The sequence below is a fragment of the Numenius arquata genome, chromosome 6, assembly GCF_964106895.1.
Source record: "Numenius arquata chromosome 6, bNumArq3.hap1.1, whole genome shotgun sequence".
Taxonomy (NCBI): Eukaryota; Metazoa; Chordata; class Aves; order Charadriiformes; family Scolopacidae; genus Numenius; species Numenius arquata.
In genome coordinates, this window is record NC_133581.1 from 65,772,079 (window position 1) to 65,791,558 (window position 19,480).

The 19,480-nt window shown below is 39.2% G+C and overlaps 1 protein-coding gene across 2 annotated transcripts in view; it reads right to left on the reverse strand.

Annotated features, from left to right (window-relative positions):
* The window catches only part of PELI2 (pellino E3 ubiquitin protein ligase family member 2), a 73,153-nt gene that overhangs the window by 20,840 nt on the left and 32,833 nt on the right, over nucleotides 1-19,480 (reverse strand). Inside the window, exons 4-6 of one of the 2 annotated variants that reach the window (XM_074149250.1) lie at nucleotides 8,217-8,266; nucleotides 3,745-3,761; nucleotides 1,724-1,746 (exon numbers count right to left, since the gene is read on the reverse strand). The exons of the other annotated variant lie outside the window; for it this stretch is intronic. Coding sequence (XP_074005351.1) covers nucleotides 1,724-1,746; nucleotides 3,745-3,761; nucleotides 8,217-8,266 — 90 coding nt within the window. The remainder of the gene's footprint in view (nucleotides 1-1,723; nucleotides 1,747-3,744; nucleotides 3,762-8,216; nucleotides 8,267-19,480) is intronic. 2 annotated transcript variants of the gene reach the window in all.

The window sequence follows — 19,480 nt, forward strand, 5'->3', positions numbered from 1 at the left end:
CAAATTAGAATCCTTAACTAAAAACCAGACAACAAAAAAAATACAGTGATAAAGTCCCCTCAAGGGCTTCTATCAATACATAGACTGAAAGATTTGTACACTCGGCGCATCAGTAGTGAATGCTTCTGTGAATCAAAGCACCCATGAGCACCAATCTAAGCCTGCCTGCCAAAGGAGAGCACACAATAACAAGATGAGAACCTGCATATCATCCTGGAGCTTCCAGAAACCATAAATTCAATCTGACACAAATCAATTTTACATTAAGACAGCCAAAGACTCTCCAGACAGTTACCTTAACAGACCTGTTAAGCAGCTGCACACAAATCTCTCAAGAGGAACGAAAAAAAGTGAACTTCCTCTTGCCAAAAAGCCATTTAGTGCTTATGGAAAGCAGTTACACTTTATAAAGCCCAACGAGGGACAGAAGTTGCTTTCTAGATTTCGCACTATAGCTAGAGTACTGTCCTGACAGAAAGCACTCTTCGACAGAAAAAAACCCCAAAGCAAACAGATTCTTTTTTTATTGGTCTGAGATGCCTATGGAAATTGCCACAAGTCATCGCAACACACCGGACTTCCTAACATTTTCCCTTCCTTATACAAAACTCTGTATATTTCAAAATACACACACTCTTTGTTTGAATTCTGTTTAACTGAGATACTTAAGTTATTTAAGTCAACAAGATAACACAATAAACAGCAGTGAAAATGCAATCCTGATTTACACTGCTGCACAAGAGTTGAAACACCAGCTTGCTAACAAGTAGGAAGCAAGGAGGTTTATTCACTATACGTGCAGTTGCCAAGCTCATTTCAAGACATAACTCTGTAAGTCCCTCCAGTGCTTTCTCTGAATCTCTACAGAACTCAAAACAAGCCTGGCCCCAATTCCCAAACTTTCTGGGTTTTTTAAATTATCCAAGGGAAAAAAAATACCGTCTCTTAACACAGGAGATGGTATGGTTCTGGGAGTATTGCAGTAAATAGCGCTGCCTCTCCACCTTGCAAATTGAGAAGGACAGAGAGAAGGCAACAAGTGCGTATCCCATTCTCAGTCACCCACCTGAACTATAGGAAAGTGTTAACAACCAAATTCAGGATTCATTTATCAGAATGGTTTGTCCCTGGCTGTCACGCCAAAAATTGCACAGTCCAAGCTAACCGCTAGGTTCACAAAATACATTCAATACTGGTACAGGGAGGTTTAACTGAAAGCCAGGTATTTAACTTCAGCATCTTTGTCTATTTTAGTAACTTCAGTGTGGAATACCAGATGGGGAAAATTTCAGTATCAGCAGTACGCAAGTCCAAAAGAACTGTCTGAAAGCACGTAAGCCAAAATACAGGTCATGTCTGCCACTAAACAGCTTCAATATCAGGGTGGAGCCAAGGAGAATCTTTTATAGATCAGTCCAACAGAAACAGTCACTGCTGCAAATACGCAACCTCCTCAGCTCCCCCCCACCCAGAGCAGAGTGCTCTACCTACCTGATCACTTAGTTAAATTTCAAAACCCAGGGTGTGAAAGGATGAACACAGGGTAATTAACACCCAGGAAAATTAACACCCAGAAAAATTCAAGCCTGTAAACAGACATTTGACAGAGTAGCCACATCTGTTTCACTTCTATCAGATAAAGACCACCACAGCCCATTACTATTCTGAGTTGGCAGCAAAATCCCTCCCTCTATAGCTTTGGAATGGAATAAATTTAGCTTACTCTAGATTGTACTGAAGGATATTCTGCAGCACAATTCCCAGTGTTCAGAGAAAGTAATTAGAGGATTAGTCGCCTCTATTGGTCTCAGTTCCTGTTATTTTCATTGTGTTCTCAAATTCACATCTTCTGTCATTTTACAGTAAGATTGATTCGGACAGAGGGGAGGAAGGAAAATTTATGTCCCTAAAATTTAAATCTATCATGCCAGCTTAAAAATTCAAGCCACAAAGATTTGTTCTAAAATTTATAATAGTGGAATTTGGTTTTAGCAGGCTGTGCTAGATGCACTCTTTTCCAGAAGTTACCACTTACCTCGTCTGCAGTTTATTAAAATTTAAAGCAAGCTTTACAGGCAACTTGCTTTATATTTATATGTAATGTTGGATAAGAGAACGGCTCATCAAAAGCTATGCACTTCATACAACATGATTTTACCACTGATCTGACCCATTTCCCTCCCTCCTCCAAACACAAACACAGGAGCTCTCAGAAATAAGCAAGGCACAACTCCATCCTGTATTAACACATTTCTTCCGTATGTACCTTTGGTAATAAGGCCCAGGTTATCTGAACAAATGGCCAAAAAGACTTTAAGGTACAGCACAAGACTAGAGTTGCCGTAGCAAAATTATGGGATATGTCAATATTTCTATGACAAATACAGACTAGTACTCAGTGATGTATAGGATTTGGGGGTTTATATTGAATGAAACTGATGTTGAGAAACGACATTAAACAATGACACAATGCACTTAGCAGGCCCGGCGTAAATAAGGCACGGTTTTAATTAGAGATATAGAATACCGAATGCTTCCAAGCGTAAAGCAGCCTACATTTATGTGGAGGATATAGAAGGCTTTGGAAATTACATACAGCAAAAAGCACTTCAAATATCTTCCCTCCCTCCCAGTTCTTTACATAAAAATTAATCATGTTTCCCAGTATTAACTGATGTAAATAATGTTTTTACTTTGGTGTCTTGAATTACTTAAATCAGTTGTTTTAGCAAGTTGCAAAATCTTCACTGCGTTGAACTCTTTTCCTGGTAGAGCTTCAAATCTCAGTCCTGCGACAGTTCAGAGTATTTAGCACTCAGTACTATTACACTGCCCATAATAAAGATGATAAATTAGTTCAAGATTATTGCTTACATTTAAGAATTCATACCTTTACATATATGTTTGAGAGCTTTATTAGCAATATTTGACATGTTTCAGAGTCAAACCATCTCACCATCCACAATTTTACAAGTTTAGTGAGAAGTAGGTAAAAAAAAAAAACCCCACACACACCCCCCTAATATTTAATTTCTTAACCTCCTTTACACTGCAGTGCACCACACGTGCAGTGTGAGGAGCCTGCAGGACTCCCCTGTACAACACCACACCATGTTCCAGTTCCAGCTCTGTAAACTTCCGAAAGACTCTGCCCCAGGTTTTATGTTTTTGGACTGCTGGTGAGACAGTCATTGTTTTCCCCTCGCAGGCAGCACGTGAGCTGGAGATTGCCAGTGAAAGAGCATTGGTACAGACACCTACACGTTTTGCATCCAGCTGAAGAGGTTACTGCTTACTCACTCACTCACTCTTTGCAGGCCATGACTACAACCGTTGCCAGTGGAACAGCTTGTGCGGAAGTTCCCTAACCTGTTTGGATCCATGAGCTGAGATGGCCAATACCTATCATTTAATGCGATTTTAACAAACTAACCAGTTTGAAGGGCAACCTGTTCCATCCACACAACTGCATCTGAAGCTTAGTCTGTTGGCTATTCGCATTACAGAGGTTTTTAAGCTTATTTGGCACATGAAATGAATACATTCTAACTGCTGTGTATTAAAAACCAACATTCATAAAGTTCCTCAGCTTTGATGACTTCAGCATAAAAATTATGTTGCAGAAGAAAGACTCCCTTTTGCAAGCCCTCTGCCAAAAAGCCCCGTTACAGCTTTCCAGAGAGCTGCTGCATAAAAGCATTCCCAGACTGGTCTAAATCATTTGCACTGTCCTTTCTTCTGCACCCACCTTCACCTCCACACTTTATATGCTCCTGATCAAATATCTAGTGACAGTTGTTACATGATTTGGAAAACACATCTAGTATATGTAAGTTACATATATATATCTCGCATATTTTATATACAGTGTAGAATTAAAACCACTGAAGTCACATGGCTTTGGGTCAAACGTTAGTCAAATTTCATCACGCTTTTGGAATATCTGGATGGTATCCAGAGAAATCCTCAGGACACTGAATGTACAAATGGCAAGTGAAGTCAGCTGCGTTTGGTGAAGGAGGAAGCAGCTTCAGGGACTCTTTGAAGCAAACTTGCAAATAAACAATCAGATTATCTAATGCAGGCAGAAATAAAAAAATCATGAATTCACTTTTTAAAAATAAAATAAACAGCAATGACCATGAAAGATCAAATTGCAAAAACTGACCAGTCACCACTGTGCTGAGCTAAAAAGGTAATTTAAGAATAGTTATTGTGGGAATCTGCACTGAAACCAATTGATTCTTTCACAAAGTATGAACTGTAAAGCTACAAAAACCAGCAGAAGACTAATGACAACAGATGAAAATGGCAATCCAGATCAAATGCCAGAGAAAAAAAAAGAACTTACATATTTTTAGAGCAAATATAATAAATGGAAAATAAAAGACAATCTCTTCGAAGTCAATATAACTGAAGAATATGTTCAAATATTATAACTGAAAAATGCTTATCAGTTTTCATAACAACCACCCAACAAGCTAGTACAGATTCACTGATCCTTAAAAACAAGAACTAAGTAACATAGTATTGTTGGAGAAGTGCAGACCACGCGGAGTGCAATTCCAACACAAAACCACTTTCTATTTACAGACTGTACACAAATAGTTAGCTTTATTTAAATAACTGCTTGCAGAAAACTGTAGAGGAACCCCTATTCTATTAATCTATAAACATGTAAGGAAGGGGTTTAATCTGTCTCAATAACTGAATGCACTCACCACCTGCAACAGGGCTTTGAACAACTTACTGTCTCAGCATGTCTTGTCCTATCAAAACATTAATTTTTGTATTGACTCTCCTATACTTCACTTAATCTCTGGGATAATGGTGTTCACTCATTAACAGAAAGCCTAGTAAGTGAGGTAATAAGCAGAAAACATTTCACAACTAAAAGGTTTTTCAAGTATATTAATCTATCCTGCTGTATCAACACCTTACTATTATTGTAGCTATTATATATAAGTAATCTAGAACACCTTTTATCAAAATATCTCATTTTGGCCTTTTAGACTCTGTACATGTCAACCAATTTAAAATTATTCTCACTCAAGAGATTTGCCCTCTGTCTGTTAAGTTAGGTCAGTGACTAGGGATAACACAGGGTTTTAAAATCACACTAGAAGCTATAAACCGAAATTTACAGCAGATTATAAACCACTTCTTTACACTGCATACAGTATCATTCCAAATTTACAATTCCGCAGCTTAAATACAAACTTCAGTTTGAGGATTTTTTTGGTATCGGATTTTGTTACTGAGCCTCTGTAAGAGTAGCAAATAATCTCTTAAATCTCTACTCTGTTAAAGATGGACAGCATCTGCTTTGTCTAACGAAGCACCAGAAACAAAAAGCCCCAGCAGCTGAGAGGGTTTCTCCACATCCATAAAGGCATCAGCTTTTACCTCCTTCCCTGCAATGTGATGCCTCTGCAGACAGAACTGAAGCTACAAATCACACATGGGCAATAAAGCTGGTATCTTCCTTTAATCTTCCAAGACTAATGCTTCCCAGGTTTTCTATCCACATTGTATACACAGATAGCACTCTCTCTCAGTAAGCACTATCATTTTCTACACCTTAAAAAAAAAAAAAAAAAAAGAAAAAAAGAAAAAAGGAGTCTCCATTTTGGCATTTACTCACAAACAGCCCTCATTTGTTTTTACAACATCCATTACCCTCCACATGTTTCATGCATTGCAAACAGCGGCTATTAGAACATTTTCCATCAAACACCACCATAGTTACCACAACACAAATTAACCTCACCCCCACCCCGACTTTAAAGAAGACGGTGAACTGCTTCAGAGTAACCAAATGGCTCTGCGCACTTAACATTAATTTCTCCAAAAGAGCACTTGAATTCAGAGTTTAAAAATCTTAATTACCATTTCTTTATCAGCTCCAGTTTTCCCCATACCAGACATATTCCAATTTCATCAAGTTGTCTCCCCGTATTGGTTTTTAACTACACTGTGTTTGTCTAAGATCTTTCAATCTGCTCCATGCTAATTTGATTTCATCAAAATGTTAAATCATCTTTCTTACTAGCTTGCTCCAATAGGTAACTATTCTCCTAAAAAACTTCCCATTTGAGTCTGTTTGGCTTCAGCTTCTAGCCCTCGTTATTGATTCCCCTGCTGGAACAGAATGCCTTTTAGTATTCCATATTTTTATGGCCACAGGATGCACGTTAACAGAGCTCAATAGTCTTTGAGAAGCAAAACAGACTATTCAAGGAGCTTCGGTTCTCCTGCAGCAGCAAGTTAAAATTGCCAGGCAGTTGCTGCAGCTCCAAAGTAAATTTGTGAGCCACTTTCTGCCATGGAAATGGCAGTTTCTCAAGTAGCTGTGGTGAGTAACTTGCAGAACAGCTCGTTTAAGCTGCCAGTTTTCATTTGATGTTATACAAGCCAGAGTTTCTGTTCCCTTCCTTCAAATCATTTCTGCAACTCCCGTTTGCATCCTCTCCAGTGTTTCAAAATCGTTCTGAAAACTTGACAGCAGAACTGCAGACAGTATTTCATTAAGCAGCCCCATCAATATTGACTGTACGATGCTACTACTTCCCTTTTCACCCAAGAATTCTACTACTCCTTTCTACTGATTGTTGAAAGCTCTGCTTTCCGAGATACAGTCCCTGTTGCAACAGCTATAGGCCCTACTGAAACCCCACAAATACTTAGCTTTGCTAGTATTTTCATTATAATTGGATTACAAACATGCCTTTTTTAAAACCTGCTATCACTCTATGCAGCCACCTTTATATTATTTACTCTTCTGACAGTTGAACTGCTACAATTTTGTCAAATGAAGTCTGTAGGATTTGGTTTTGGGGGTTTTGTTTGTTTTCGTTGCCTTTTTTCAGTTTTCTTTCATATGACACATTTAACACAGCACATTGCTTACCTCTACAGAACCCCATCAGTAATTGGCTCAGAAATTTAAGTTCCCCAAATAACTTCTTGGGATTTAAATGAATTAATAGCCAGCTGATAATGGTTAAGATAATAGTACCACATAGTGCTCCATCCCATTTCTCTCTTCTTGATTTTTCATACCAGAATATCATTAAATAAAAAAAGAATCTTAAAGATAAGGAAAATACCATATACATCATCAAATCAACTGGTGTACCATCCTTGTACACAATTCTCACTTCACAGCATCATACAGTACTGTGGGACACTAGCAGTTCTTTTATCCCTCTCAGTTAAAAACAAGTAAGCTTCCACACATTCACCATAGTAACAGCATAGTTAGGCTGTTATCACCAGGCAGCTTAACCACAGTAACTTGTTTAGGATTATAAACAACAGGGTATTGACACAGTCAATCAGACAAACTTGCAGGCCGAGGTCCTGTATAAATCAGTAGATTATTGATAAAAGCACGTTATCCACAGAATTGTGCTCACTAGCACTGTATTCTCATTTCAACTCTGGTCCCTAATCATCCTGTTTACCTTTTCACGCTTTTAGCGGACCATTAAAATCCTTCAGGAATTCCCCCACTGCTCTAATCCCAGCAATCAATTACCAAACCAGCGTGTGCTCTCCCTCTCTCTGGCCACTCAGGATTCTTGGAAATGCACCCATTTAAAAGTGTTTTTTCTAGTACTTACTCAATAGACCAGGACTCACTTTATAACCCTGCAGTGAATAGACACACACTGTTCTGCTTTTCACCCCAAATACAGGCAACAAATCCGCGTGAATGATGAAAAGGCTCTGAAGAGGTGCTGTGCGAGCTTTATTATGCTCACCTACTTTTGGGAAGGACACACAGCTAGGCTCTCCCACGTTCCTAACGAACTTAAAGAGTGCCTCATTACTTACACTATAGGAAAGATACCGTAAGGGGCCCAATCTAACTGAAATGCATGAGGAACTAGATCATGGCATTCATGCTATGCTCCTGCCCCCTTCCTCAATGAACAGGACACTAAATCCTGTTTCTACTTTCTACTTCCCCATGCGCTTTCTGAAAGAGATCTTTACTGTATCAGCATTTCACTTACACAAATCCTCAGCAAGTTACAGAAATGCCAAATAAAGTTTTTTCTCAAGTGATGACTTGGAGAGATTCCTTGCATTACTAAGTAGGCAAGCAAGGAATTCCTTTGGACTAGCACTTGCCGAATGAGTTTCCCACACATGCTGCCTAACACATTTATCATAGACAGGCCTCCTGTATGCTTTAGATTGTCTTCAACCCAGATGACAATCCTACTTGCAAAAAATCAGGGTCGTCCTCCATATACTCCTGTCTTCCAGTGAAACGGAAAAAAATAATGCATAATACTAGAACATTTAATTCTTACTGGTCATGGTACTTTTTTCCCCTCCTCCTTCTTGCTGAGAGTCTGAGAAAGCCAGGATTTGCATGGTGCCAGATCTATATATTGACATGTTCCCTTTTAAGAAAAATATTTGTGATAGACTACCCCATATCACCCCTATTTCTAAAAATAAATATTGAATAATAGTTCATATTAATTTTGCAGGCATTGACAGAGTGCTGTGAACTGCAGATAGCGACTTAAGCACATTCTTTTGGAAAGATTATAGACATTTCCTTAACAAGGAGCTACAAATACATGTATAAACTATTCATGTTCCCTGACTTGCACTCAACACTACATGATGGCAAAGGTATCACCACATACACTATGGAAAAAGAACTATGCCCCACTAAAATACATAAGCAAAAGAGCATTTAACTGTAAATTTAAAAAATTCTTGTATGAATTACAGGGAGTTTAATCATTTAAAGGGTCTTGAAATATCAGGTGTCCTACTGACACATATTCTTACACAGTGGAAAGTACAAACATCAGGTTTTGTGTCCATAACATCTTTATTACAGTCTTGCGCTGAGGCTCAAACTTAGATTTGATAGCTAAAGCTGTCAAATGAAATAAGGTTTTAAGTGTTATGAAAAGATAAAGCACTAGCTGAAGAAGACAATGTCACTACGATGCACAACTAACAGCCTGGAAGGTCTGAAGTATTAAATACTTGCCTTCAGGGTTGATTATCAAATCTAAAACTTCAGGAGAGCCTGCTTAAATACACACTATCCCATCATGAAGTTGTTGTTATAGCATATAGTTTTAAGAGTTTAAGTATTAAATGCCAAAGTGTATTAAGCAATATCAGAAATAAACTAGTTTAAAGCCAGTTCAAAGATGCAATTGTCCCTGTTTTAGCTGACAGCAGTGAATGAGCTGATGCAGCAAAACAGTCGATACTTTCACTACATTGCTATCAAACAAGTAGGTTAAAATACTAGAAGGTCTGTCAGAACTCACACAGATTCTCCTATTGCTAAAAGAAGAGCAAAAAAGGGTGGTTAAATGTTCCATCTGCAGGTATGAAATACCACACACAAAATATATTTGTTGTGTCTGCTGAATTCCGAACTTCCCCACGCTGGGAAACAGAAGCAGCTAAAGAGGAGCCACTTTAATGAAGTCCTACGGGAATACAAAGATGGAGATAATTGCAGCTTTGTATCACTGTACATCAACCTGACTAAATTCCGTTAGGAAGTTCAAATGCAATTTCATGAATTAATGCAAGATTTTTTTCCTTTTATTTTTTTCTTTTCAGTTAAAAACAAACAAAAAACCCACACAGCACTTATGGCAAAGGCATTCATAAAAGAACAATGTGCTTAAGTTGTAAGAACAATAGACAGACATTCCTCCTGGAGAAAAAAGCTGAGTTGTTACTATGAAGCTCCTCCAGTGAGAACGCTACAGGAAAAAACGAGCTGAAAATCCTGTCCAGACCTGGAAAGACTCATTTGATTTGTGACACTAGGAGATCACAAATCAGTGTTCTGCCGCTAGACACACAGATAGATGACTGACGCTTTCTGCTCAGACGAGCTTCCAAGCAAAATAATAGTTTTGAGGAAACGACAGCTATGAAAGAACAGCATGTATCCTACATTTTTCCCTTCAGTAGCAAAAGGCCTTGGTACCAAGGAAAATATAAAAACAGCAGAAGAATTTGAAGTCAACTGTAACATGTAATTTTTAATGCTTGCCTCTGTGCATCTCACTTAGCAAAGCAGATAAAGTACTGATTTTCAGTATGAAATAGTCAAACGAAGAGATAATCTAGTGTAACTAATATTCTAATTATAGAAGCATGTTTATTACTCCAAGATTCCCCTTCACAGAAACATGAACAGCAATGAAATGAAATCCTACAATTTCCTGCTTTACAAAGTTAAGGCCTATTTATTCATGAAAAGTCAAAACAAGGATTCAAAAAAGATTTTAGGATTTAAGCCAGAACCAGCAGTGTTCTCAACTACTTTAATGAACACGGGCTTTTAAAAGAAATTATTAAGAGAACAATTTGTAGTTCTACATTTCAGATGATTAAAATACCTTTTCCAGATCTAATGCTGTATGTGAATATTCTGTCAACACATCCTCTCCCTTTCCTTGCTACACTGACATAATTTGTGTTCAGAGACAGGGAAAGAAACTTGCTATGGCAAAAACAAGTTTCTCATTTTGCGAGCTCAAAAGGAAAAAAAAACAACCCCAAAAAATGCTACTAACATGGAACAATGGATCAACACGGTGCAAGCGTTAGTGGTACAAATGAAAACTGGGACACATCAAGTCTTACAATTCCTGAGCATACTGGACTATTTTTATTTTATGTATTCCAGTAGGAACAAGGATCTACAACAGTAGTGAGTGCTAAGCACACTGCATATATGTTTTATATAGTAAATGCAAAATGAGAAGGAAAATTCTCCTAAAAAACCCAATTAGTACAGTTTTAACATTTCTCTTTCCAAAATGTTCAGCAATGTTTTTCTAAAAAGCTCAGCAAAAGCATCTCACTGATACCTCTCACAGGCCAACTAGAAAAAAAACAAATAACCCACCAACATCAAAAGTCCTGGTGTCCCCTACTCCCCAGTGCCAGAAGAGGACTGAGCAGAGGAGCAGCACAAGATGGGTAATGGGCAGGGGATGGGAGAGGGGAAGGGTGTTGGGAAGGAGAGTAACTGCAGAAGGGCTTTAACCCATCCTTTCAAACCAATTCATTAAATCAAAGGCCCACTTCTTTAAGGTATGTTTTATATCTATTTTCATAAGATGCGCAGGAGATCATGCATAAGGGAAAAAAGACAAACTGCAAACTATTTATCAGCTTACTTCCACATTGTACGTCATTTTCTCATAAAAAGTTATTTGAATATGTTCTTCCAAAACTATGTCACAGCCCAATCCTCTAAGTCAACTATTTGAGAGTTTAATGCAGCTCCTTCAGCCACAATTTTTAATGCTTTAAGATCTTGGCAGATTTAGGAACTAGCTCCTAACCTAACAACGTTGCATTAAGTAATTCACCTAAAACACCACATCAGAGAGCAAATCTTCACTCTCTTTACACATACAGCCAGCCAAACTGCATACTTGAGAATGACAACCTGCCCCAGAAAGGTATCAATCTTAGTTTCTGCCAAGTGCAATTTAATATAACCACAATATCTATTTTAAAGGCAAGGTGTTTTCCCTCCAATGTGAGGCAAAACATACACTCAGTGTAACAAACTATAAATATAAAACTACTACAGCAAGGCACAATCATAAATTAGATTAATAAAGATTTAAATGTACCTGAGATGCTTCATGAAAAAGGGTCACAACTATAAATTGCATGCCACCTCCTCAATAAATTCTAAGTTTCCTTTAACACTAGTCATCTATTTTAATAATAAGAGGAGTGTGGCATCTAGACCAATGCATAAAAAAACAAACCCAAAAATAAAGAAATGCATAAGCAGTAAACCATCATGTCAAATTAATGCGAAGACTTTGGCCAGTCACCGAGATGAGGCTGTGAGTCCTTAATATTTGATGAAGGATTTTTTCCATTTTGAAGAAAATCTACTTTTTGTCTTCATTATCCTTCAAGTACATATTGATACACAACAGGAAAAGTTTCCAAATGATAAGGAAGAGAAATTATGTACCTGTAACAAGTGTTAAGTGCTCTCTCCTTCCTGTTAACCAAGCCTGAGAAACCAGAGGCTGAGGCAATCCTTAAACACTGAATGGGCTGATTACACAGAGTCAAGGTATCGGTGATTTATGAACTTTTACTAGTACTAACAATTCAATTCACAAGTTGGCAAGTGAAAGCCAAGAAAGTACTGCCTTTAAGACAGAGCATTCAGGGCTAGAAGCCAGCCCTAAATATGAGCAGAGCTATCCACAATTAACAAATAATTCTGGGTATGACATTTCCTTGCAGAAGAATTCCTTGACTTCAAAACAAAGACTATCTGAGTCTTGGCAGGCGTACAGAAAAAAAAAAAAAATTACTCCACAGACACCCTTTGAGTGTTTGGCAGAAAACTTACTGAAGGACAACAGATTGCACGAGGATCCCAAAATGTCAAACATCCACTGTACCCAAACTTGCTAGAGTTCCTTCTGGAGTCATCTTCAGTTGGCATTAAATCAGTAATTAAGGTATCTAAATTGGTATGACCCACTGCACACGTCTAAGCTGCTACTTAGTCCATGAAGCCTTGATCAAATCAGTTTGCTCTAAAACATGCTGCTCAGCTGAGCCACCTTCTAGACTCCACTGACACACAGACTAAACCTGCACAGACAAGGCTTCAGCATCTTCACACGTGCAAAGTGTGAGGTCAAAGCATGTTCACAAGTGTGTCGACACAGGTGTCAGTCTCAGACTCAAGCCCAGCCTTAATGGCCCTGACACTCCTTGCAATGACCTCCACAAGTAAAAGCTGCTGAAACAGCTCAGCTGCCAAAGTGATGGACCAGCTCCACTGCATCTACCTTTGAGCAGTGTTGTGGTGTTTTGTTTTTATCTAGTGCAAAACAGCTTACTCGGAGCAACTGTAGGCAGGACTGTTACAGCTGGGAGCAAGACTATTTGGCTATCAGAGATCGTCTAATTCGCATTAGTGCTCTGCCATCAACACTGCAGCTAAGCATTATGTGGCAAACACTAGAACAGAAAGGATTACTGCTTTGTGAAAGCTGCAATGTTTGCTTGTTGAGCCAGAACTATCATCTCTCAGCATTTGCATAGCCCACAATCCTACCTGAGGCACAGGTACTGTTACATTCTAAAATCATCTCCTTTTTAGAGATTTGTTTGAAGTCATCCAACCCTCTGACCTAGGAGCCTGCCTCTACACTCATGTTTCAAAGCAGTTCAGTGCTTTTAAGGCTTTATGTGGTTGCCGTCACTGCCACCAAGTAAAACAAATTACTACTTCAGTCTGAAAAAAACCTCAGTACAGTCACACTGCCACGCTATACAGCGTTCCCTCGTCATCTGTATTTGGTATGCATACATGTATTTTTATTTATCATTATGGCTAAAGTTTAATCAGAGTATTTTCTACACAGAATTCCCAAGTGCTTACTCACACAGTCACAGAAAAATCAGGGCCCTACATTTTCATCTTAGCGTCTTCATCGGGAGAGAGAAAGAGATTGCAGGAAGGGGAATCCCTCCTTAAGATAATGGAATCAAGCGATACAATAATGCCACTGCTTCACCATCACACAAATGCCGACTTTCCAAGGCATTAGACATTACATCAAGAGTTTACAAAATGAGGAAAACTAGAACTAAGGCAACAGCAGGCAGTGCAGCAGGAAGTATGCAGATACTGGTATAGAGGGAGATTAATCCTAGAGCACTAAGGATTAGAAACAAAGCTTGGATGTTACAGAGGATGTTTGCAGGGGAGGTACAGGCTGATCTGTCAGGATTTGGGGATGTTCCTCACACCCACTCCCCAGGAGAAAACCTTCTGGTCTTGAAGGTCTGGAATTAAACCCCACAACAAAGATGAATAAAAGCATTCTGCCAAAGGGTTTTAATAAGGGACTGTAAATAAGTAGTTGTCCAAAATCCAATATTGGAACAAAGTACAAGGTATAGAACATGTACTCCTGTTTAAACTTATTTAATGAACTCTGTATGCAAATTTTACTGTAACAAATTTTATATCCACTGATCTAAAGCTACAAATCCTTTCTGTCAAAAAATTCCAGTATTCTTTAAATAATGATTGGAATGCTTTACCCCCACCCCCCCATCCCTAAAATATTTCCACTGCAAAAGCCATAAAACCAGTTTAGAAAAATGTCTGTAAAACATATGTTGCATCATCTAAGTATGCACACTACATAGGTATTTGACAAAAACACTTCTAGAAAAGTTTTGAATTAGAGTAAAGAATGGGCCTACCTTAACTCTGTAGCCTGATCTTTTCACAATCTACTCGAGACCTTAGGTAAACTCACACATCCAAAGGAACTTAACAGATATTCAACTTCTTTCCTTTACGAAATCCTTTTCTATTATTTCCAGGAATAAAAAAGCTCCTCAGGAAGAGTCCTTTTTTAATATGTGTCACACAATGAGACAGTAACACTCTCAACTCCAACAGTATTTGCTACTACAGTACAGAGATACTAAGATACAACGTTAAATAACCAAGATATTTTTAACCAAGGAAACTAGCATCAGACCTTCCCAGTAGCAGTCAAAATCACAACAGAGTGATATTTTAAGATACTTAACACAGGCTGTATCTTGCACAAAATTGCAAACATTTTGTTTTGACTTACAGTTTATTTATTACACTCAAGCAGCAATGGAGTCAATTTTTGTGACAAAACACCAAACAGTAAGATTTGAGAAACCTTTGAGGGGGTGCGGTAAGTTAGGAAAAACACTTTATAAGCTATTAGAGAAGTTTCGCAATCCAGCTTTCCAAGGCCAGCTTTTCATTTGGAACAAAATAAGAGCAGCTGCCCATGCCGAAGGGAGGTCAGCTTTGTTCCTGCCTGCCTCCCACCTGGACCACCAAGGCACTGCCTTATTGCAGACTTTCAGCAGTGGAAGATTCTTTGGTGGGCTGAAGCAGAGAGAAAATGGGGTGGAAAACCAAATGCTAGCATAAAAAAAAACAGGGAGGAGGCAAAATTTCTACATATCTTACACACTAGTCTATTGTCTGGCGTTTCTAATATAATGACAATTACTACAAAGGCTAACAGTCAAAAGCAATCCACAAAGATTACCCCCAAAGGTCATTTCAGTCCTTCTTCCAGTTTTTGTGGGTTTGCAGTCATTGTCCTATTTCCTAGCCCCTCCAAATGCACTTTGTAGAAAATTCAAAACTAGTAATACTTGGATATATGAAGTACAGTGCCATCAAATGTGCAAACTAGAGAAATCAACCCATAATTGTTGACAGTTTTTTCACCATTCATGTACTTTTTTTGTATCCATGAAATACAGATGAACAATTTTGCTTTAATAACACTCACAAATCTCAAGCACAAAAACACACCTCTCCCTCACTTTTTTTCAACCACGTGATCTCCTTAATTGTGTCTTCTGGAAATCGTGACTCAGGAGGAGATGGCATGTTAAACAGATGCATAGTTAAAATACTGTGAAGGAAAGAGCTTCAAAGAGAGAGGTTGGTTTGTTATTTGCGTGATCACCTTACGTCCACCCACACAGTGAGGGACTCCAAGCAGAACCAACCGAAGACCCAGTTGTGGCAAAAAGCCTCCCAGAGTCCACACTTAAGTAAAGCACAGCTTTTCCTGAGTACAACATCTAGATATTTCAGCAATAGCATTGTGTTATGCTGGTGACATGTAACTAACACCAACCTCAGAAGCTGAACCAATCTGCAGGAATGCTTTATATTGCCAGGAAGGTTCCAGTTCTTTTCAAATTCCCCTGCTTGAGAACAAAATCCCTCACTGAAGCTGAACAGTACTGTTATAGACACAGGAGTTACTCAAGTTGCAAGTGCTTCGTCATCTAAGCCTCCAATCAGTTGAGAAGTCCAGCAGGAGAAACAGAATTGTGCAGCTACAGGTATGTACATAACGGGCCCCGGAATCAAAGTTCCTTTGGTCACATGGGAGCCGTGAAACAAAACTAAATAAATAGAAGTCAAACCTATGTTTGCTTTCCCTTTCCTTACCCTAGGTTAGGGCAAAGGAGGAGGAAATTATGTCTTGGTATCATAAACCTAGAAAACAGGAACAGTTCTCAGGGAAATCTCGAACCACTAAAGTGGTAAACGTCCAAGGCTGAGCACACAACACTTCTGGATAATCCCAGTCTGAGCTAGATCACTGTTAAGACATTGGTCCCATTCTCATGACTAACCTGTCAAATGCCAAGCCAGTGGTCACTGGAGTGAGAGTTCCGGGGGGAATATGTAAATCCGATTCAGTGCACCAAATCCAGAGTTTTTCAGTTTGACAGGGACTGATACCCCCTCCTCGCTTGCCAATATCAAAAAACAGAGAAGACATCCTGTGATGAACTCAAGAGTAGGAGAGATCACTCTGAGCTCACACTGATATGGAGCTGAAGGAAAACTGAGTACTGTACAACCAAGCAAGTTGGCAGTGACAGGCCTTTAATGAGCTTCCTTAAGTCACAGCGATAGACATCTGCTGTTACCGAAATTAGAAGGCCAAAGTGTATATTACCACACGCATTATCTCACACCAGGCATCTACAGAGTCCAGAACTTCCTGAAGTACTGGCAGAATCACTATGGACAAAAGACATATGCAGAATGTAAAGACAAGTCTGTACACACCACACGCGGTCTTTACATTGGGGGTCATGTAAGTACAAGCTCTAATGTAGATCCAATGGCTAGACAAGCTTGTTGTCATGGAAGGACAGCCCATGAGATGATCAAAAGAGATAATGATCTTGTAGAAGCAAACCCACAGTACTAAAGAATTCTAAATTGCTCTTACAAACACCAAATAGATAACAAAAAATTTCTACATGCGGATCTAAAGAGCTTGGAACATTCAGCAAATGAAGTACCACCATAAGCACTTCGCTGGGGATACATCCCTTCAAAAGAGATTATCCTGAGAGAGTACTCCCTGTTTTCTCCTAAAAAACTTCGTGAGGTCTTTGGTGTTGAGTAGGAGCAAGACAGCAGGACCCCAAAACAAAGTAGCCCTGCATGTAAAAGCAAGCATAAACACGTCTCAGACAAGAGACCTACAAACAGTGGAAAGAGGAATCTTGCAGTCTCACAAGTCAGTCACCCCTCTAGTATTTCACTTAGGGAACAGTTAAAATTACTCATTTTACAGATGTAGTCATAAAAGACTCCCAAGAAGAGAAATATTTAGATTTTGTTCTTTCCATCAACAAAATCTCAAAGCACTCTGGAAAATAAGTATTTTCTAATTTGTAAAACAGGAATAGCAGCTGTTTGTTTCTTTGAAAAGTTACTGTTGGCCCGTGAAGCTTGAATTGCTTTCTGTGTTTTCAAAATAATCGCCCCTCTCAACAAAGCCTTAGAGCATAGGAGTCTCATCTACTCTTTGATGCAGTACCAGCTCCTCTGTTCCAGAAAAGCTGTTCCACACTGCCGTGACTGAGTATATGCTACCTGATTTTTCCAAAACACAACGTTCCATTTATTTAAGACAATATTGTTTGGATGTTACAGTTTGAGGTAACAGGAGAAGCACATACATCATTAGTTGTATGTTCCTTTTGTCACCACATTTTCTTTTGAGCATGAAACAACCTGTATAGGTAACATTAGCAACAAGTACTCCAGGAACCTTCAATTTCACTGAGAGAGGGTAACACAAGAATAAGATGCACACTGCCTTACGCCTCTTGAACAGTGCCAGGACATGTGTCTTCAGTTCTGTGGTACAAGTCTCAGTCAAGGACAGGCTCTCTGTCATATGTGCTATAAAACTACATTCTGTACAGGCTAAAATCCAGCTGTCTCTCTCTACAGGGGCTTTGCAGTTCAAAGCTAACATGAAAGTCACACCAGACTTGTTCAAAGTCCCCCCCCATGACAGAGGTGATGAAGCATGTTTCCAAAACATTAGCTAGGAATTCCTGTATTATGCGCTAACAGTCCCAAACTCTTTTAACATTTACATACGAGCCTCTGTAGTCATAAGGCTGTTCATAATTGTGCTGCTGCAGCACAGCCCACCCAAACACCTGGAACACAAGAGCAGATTGTCATCACTGTTTAATACTCTAGGGAGGCTCTCACTTAGAAATGCCAATGCACTGATGTGTTATCCCCGACAGCAAGTTCAAAAGGCAGGAGGACCACGCAGGCAGAAACATGACACTCAGTCGTATGCAGCTTCATTGGATCTGAAACCAGTTTCAGGTTTTCTCCTAACTTTTAGGAAGCTCAGACCAGCCAAACTCTCAGCAGATGCACTTCTAAGACCAGATCCATTCCAGCCAATTAAGAGTCCAAACAGAGTAAAGGTGTAACAGGGCAGAAGAGAGCAGCACCGCTACAGTAGGTGGTCCAAAATTTCCAGTATAAATCCAGAGGAATGGTGGGGAAACATGCAGAATCCAGTCAAATAGGAGGAAGACAGTTTTAAACAAGTCATGCTACATGAAACTAAAGCAGTGAAATTGTTACCTTTCAGTGAAATGAGTGGCTCTGCTGCCTGCAGTACAATTCCTACCTGCAGCTTTTCCAGTGGCACGAACAATTGAGGACATTCCCTGATGGGCAGCAAAGGTTTGCAGCGTGTGATCTTACAGTACAGCATTTTAAACTCAGCTGAGATACAGTCTCTACTTCCCCTAGTTCTCCATTTCCACAAGACTTAACTTCTCCGGGTTATTTCTGACAGGGTAAAGGAATATTGTCTGAAAAGTTGGATCTGTTACTGTGCAATAGCCAATCTCACAGGCCAGGACAAGACACTGATTATTTACTTCAGAGTTTGCAAGCAAGGCCAGGTGCTTGGTTTCCACAAATCAAGCACACCTATAAGAACTCTCCACACGATTTTATACACATTTTACAACATCATTATAATATTAGTACCTCCTACCTGTATTTGATTGGTTACTAATTTACATACGATTACACTATGCATGCTCAAGGGAAGGGTCTTTACCTGGGAAAGGGTCTTCTTGACCTACAGGTGTGATTTTTAGTCTTACAATGAAGGTAGTTCAGCTTAGGACACTAAAAATTTCCACTTTCCTGCCAAGTTGGCTGAACTTCTCAAAACGTATAGATTAGTACCATTCTCAAGGTCCATGAGTTCGATGTGCCTCCTCAAGAATGATACAGTACTTGCCTCCCTTGATTACAAGTTCTTTCTATTAACTCATCCTTGATAAATTCAAGGATGAAATCCTCATTATTTGTGAGAATACACATAAGGCCTTTCAACACTGGTTACTAGTAACATTTCAAGGATATGCTTTAGTAACAGGAAGTTGCAGACTGATAGATACTGTACAGTGGTGGGTTACAGAGCCTGGCTCCCTGTGGGAAGTGAAGTGAAAGCGTATGTGGAAATGCAGTGCTTCCCAGTTTCTTAACACTAGCCCTGGTGATCGCTGCACCTTCCTCTGCTTTCAAAGGGCA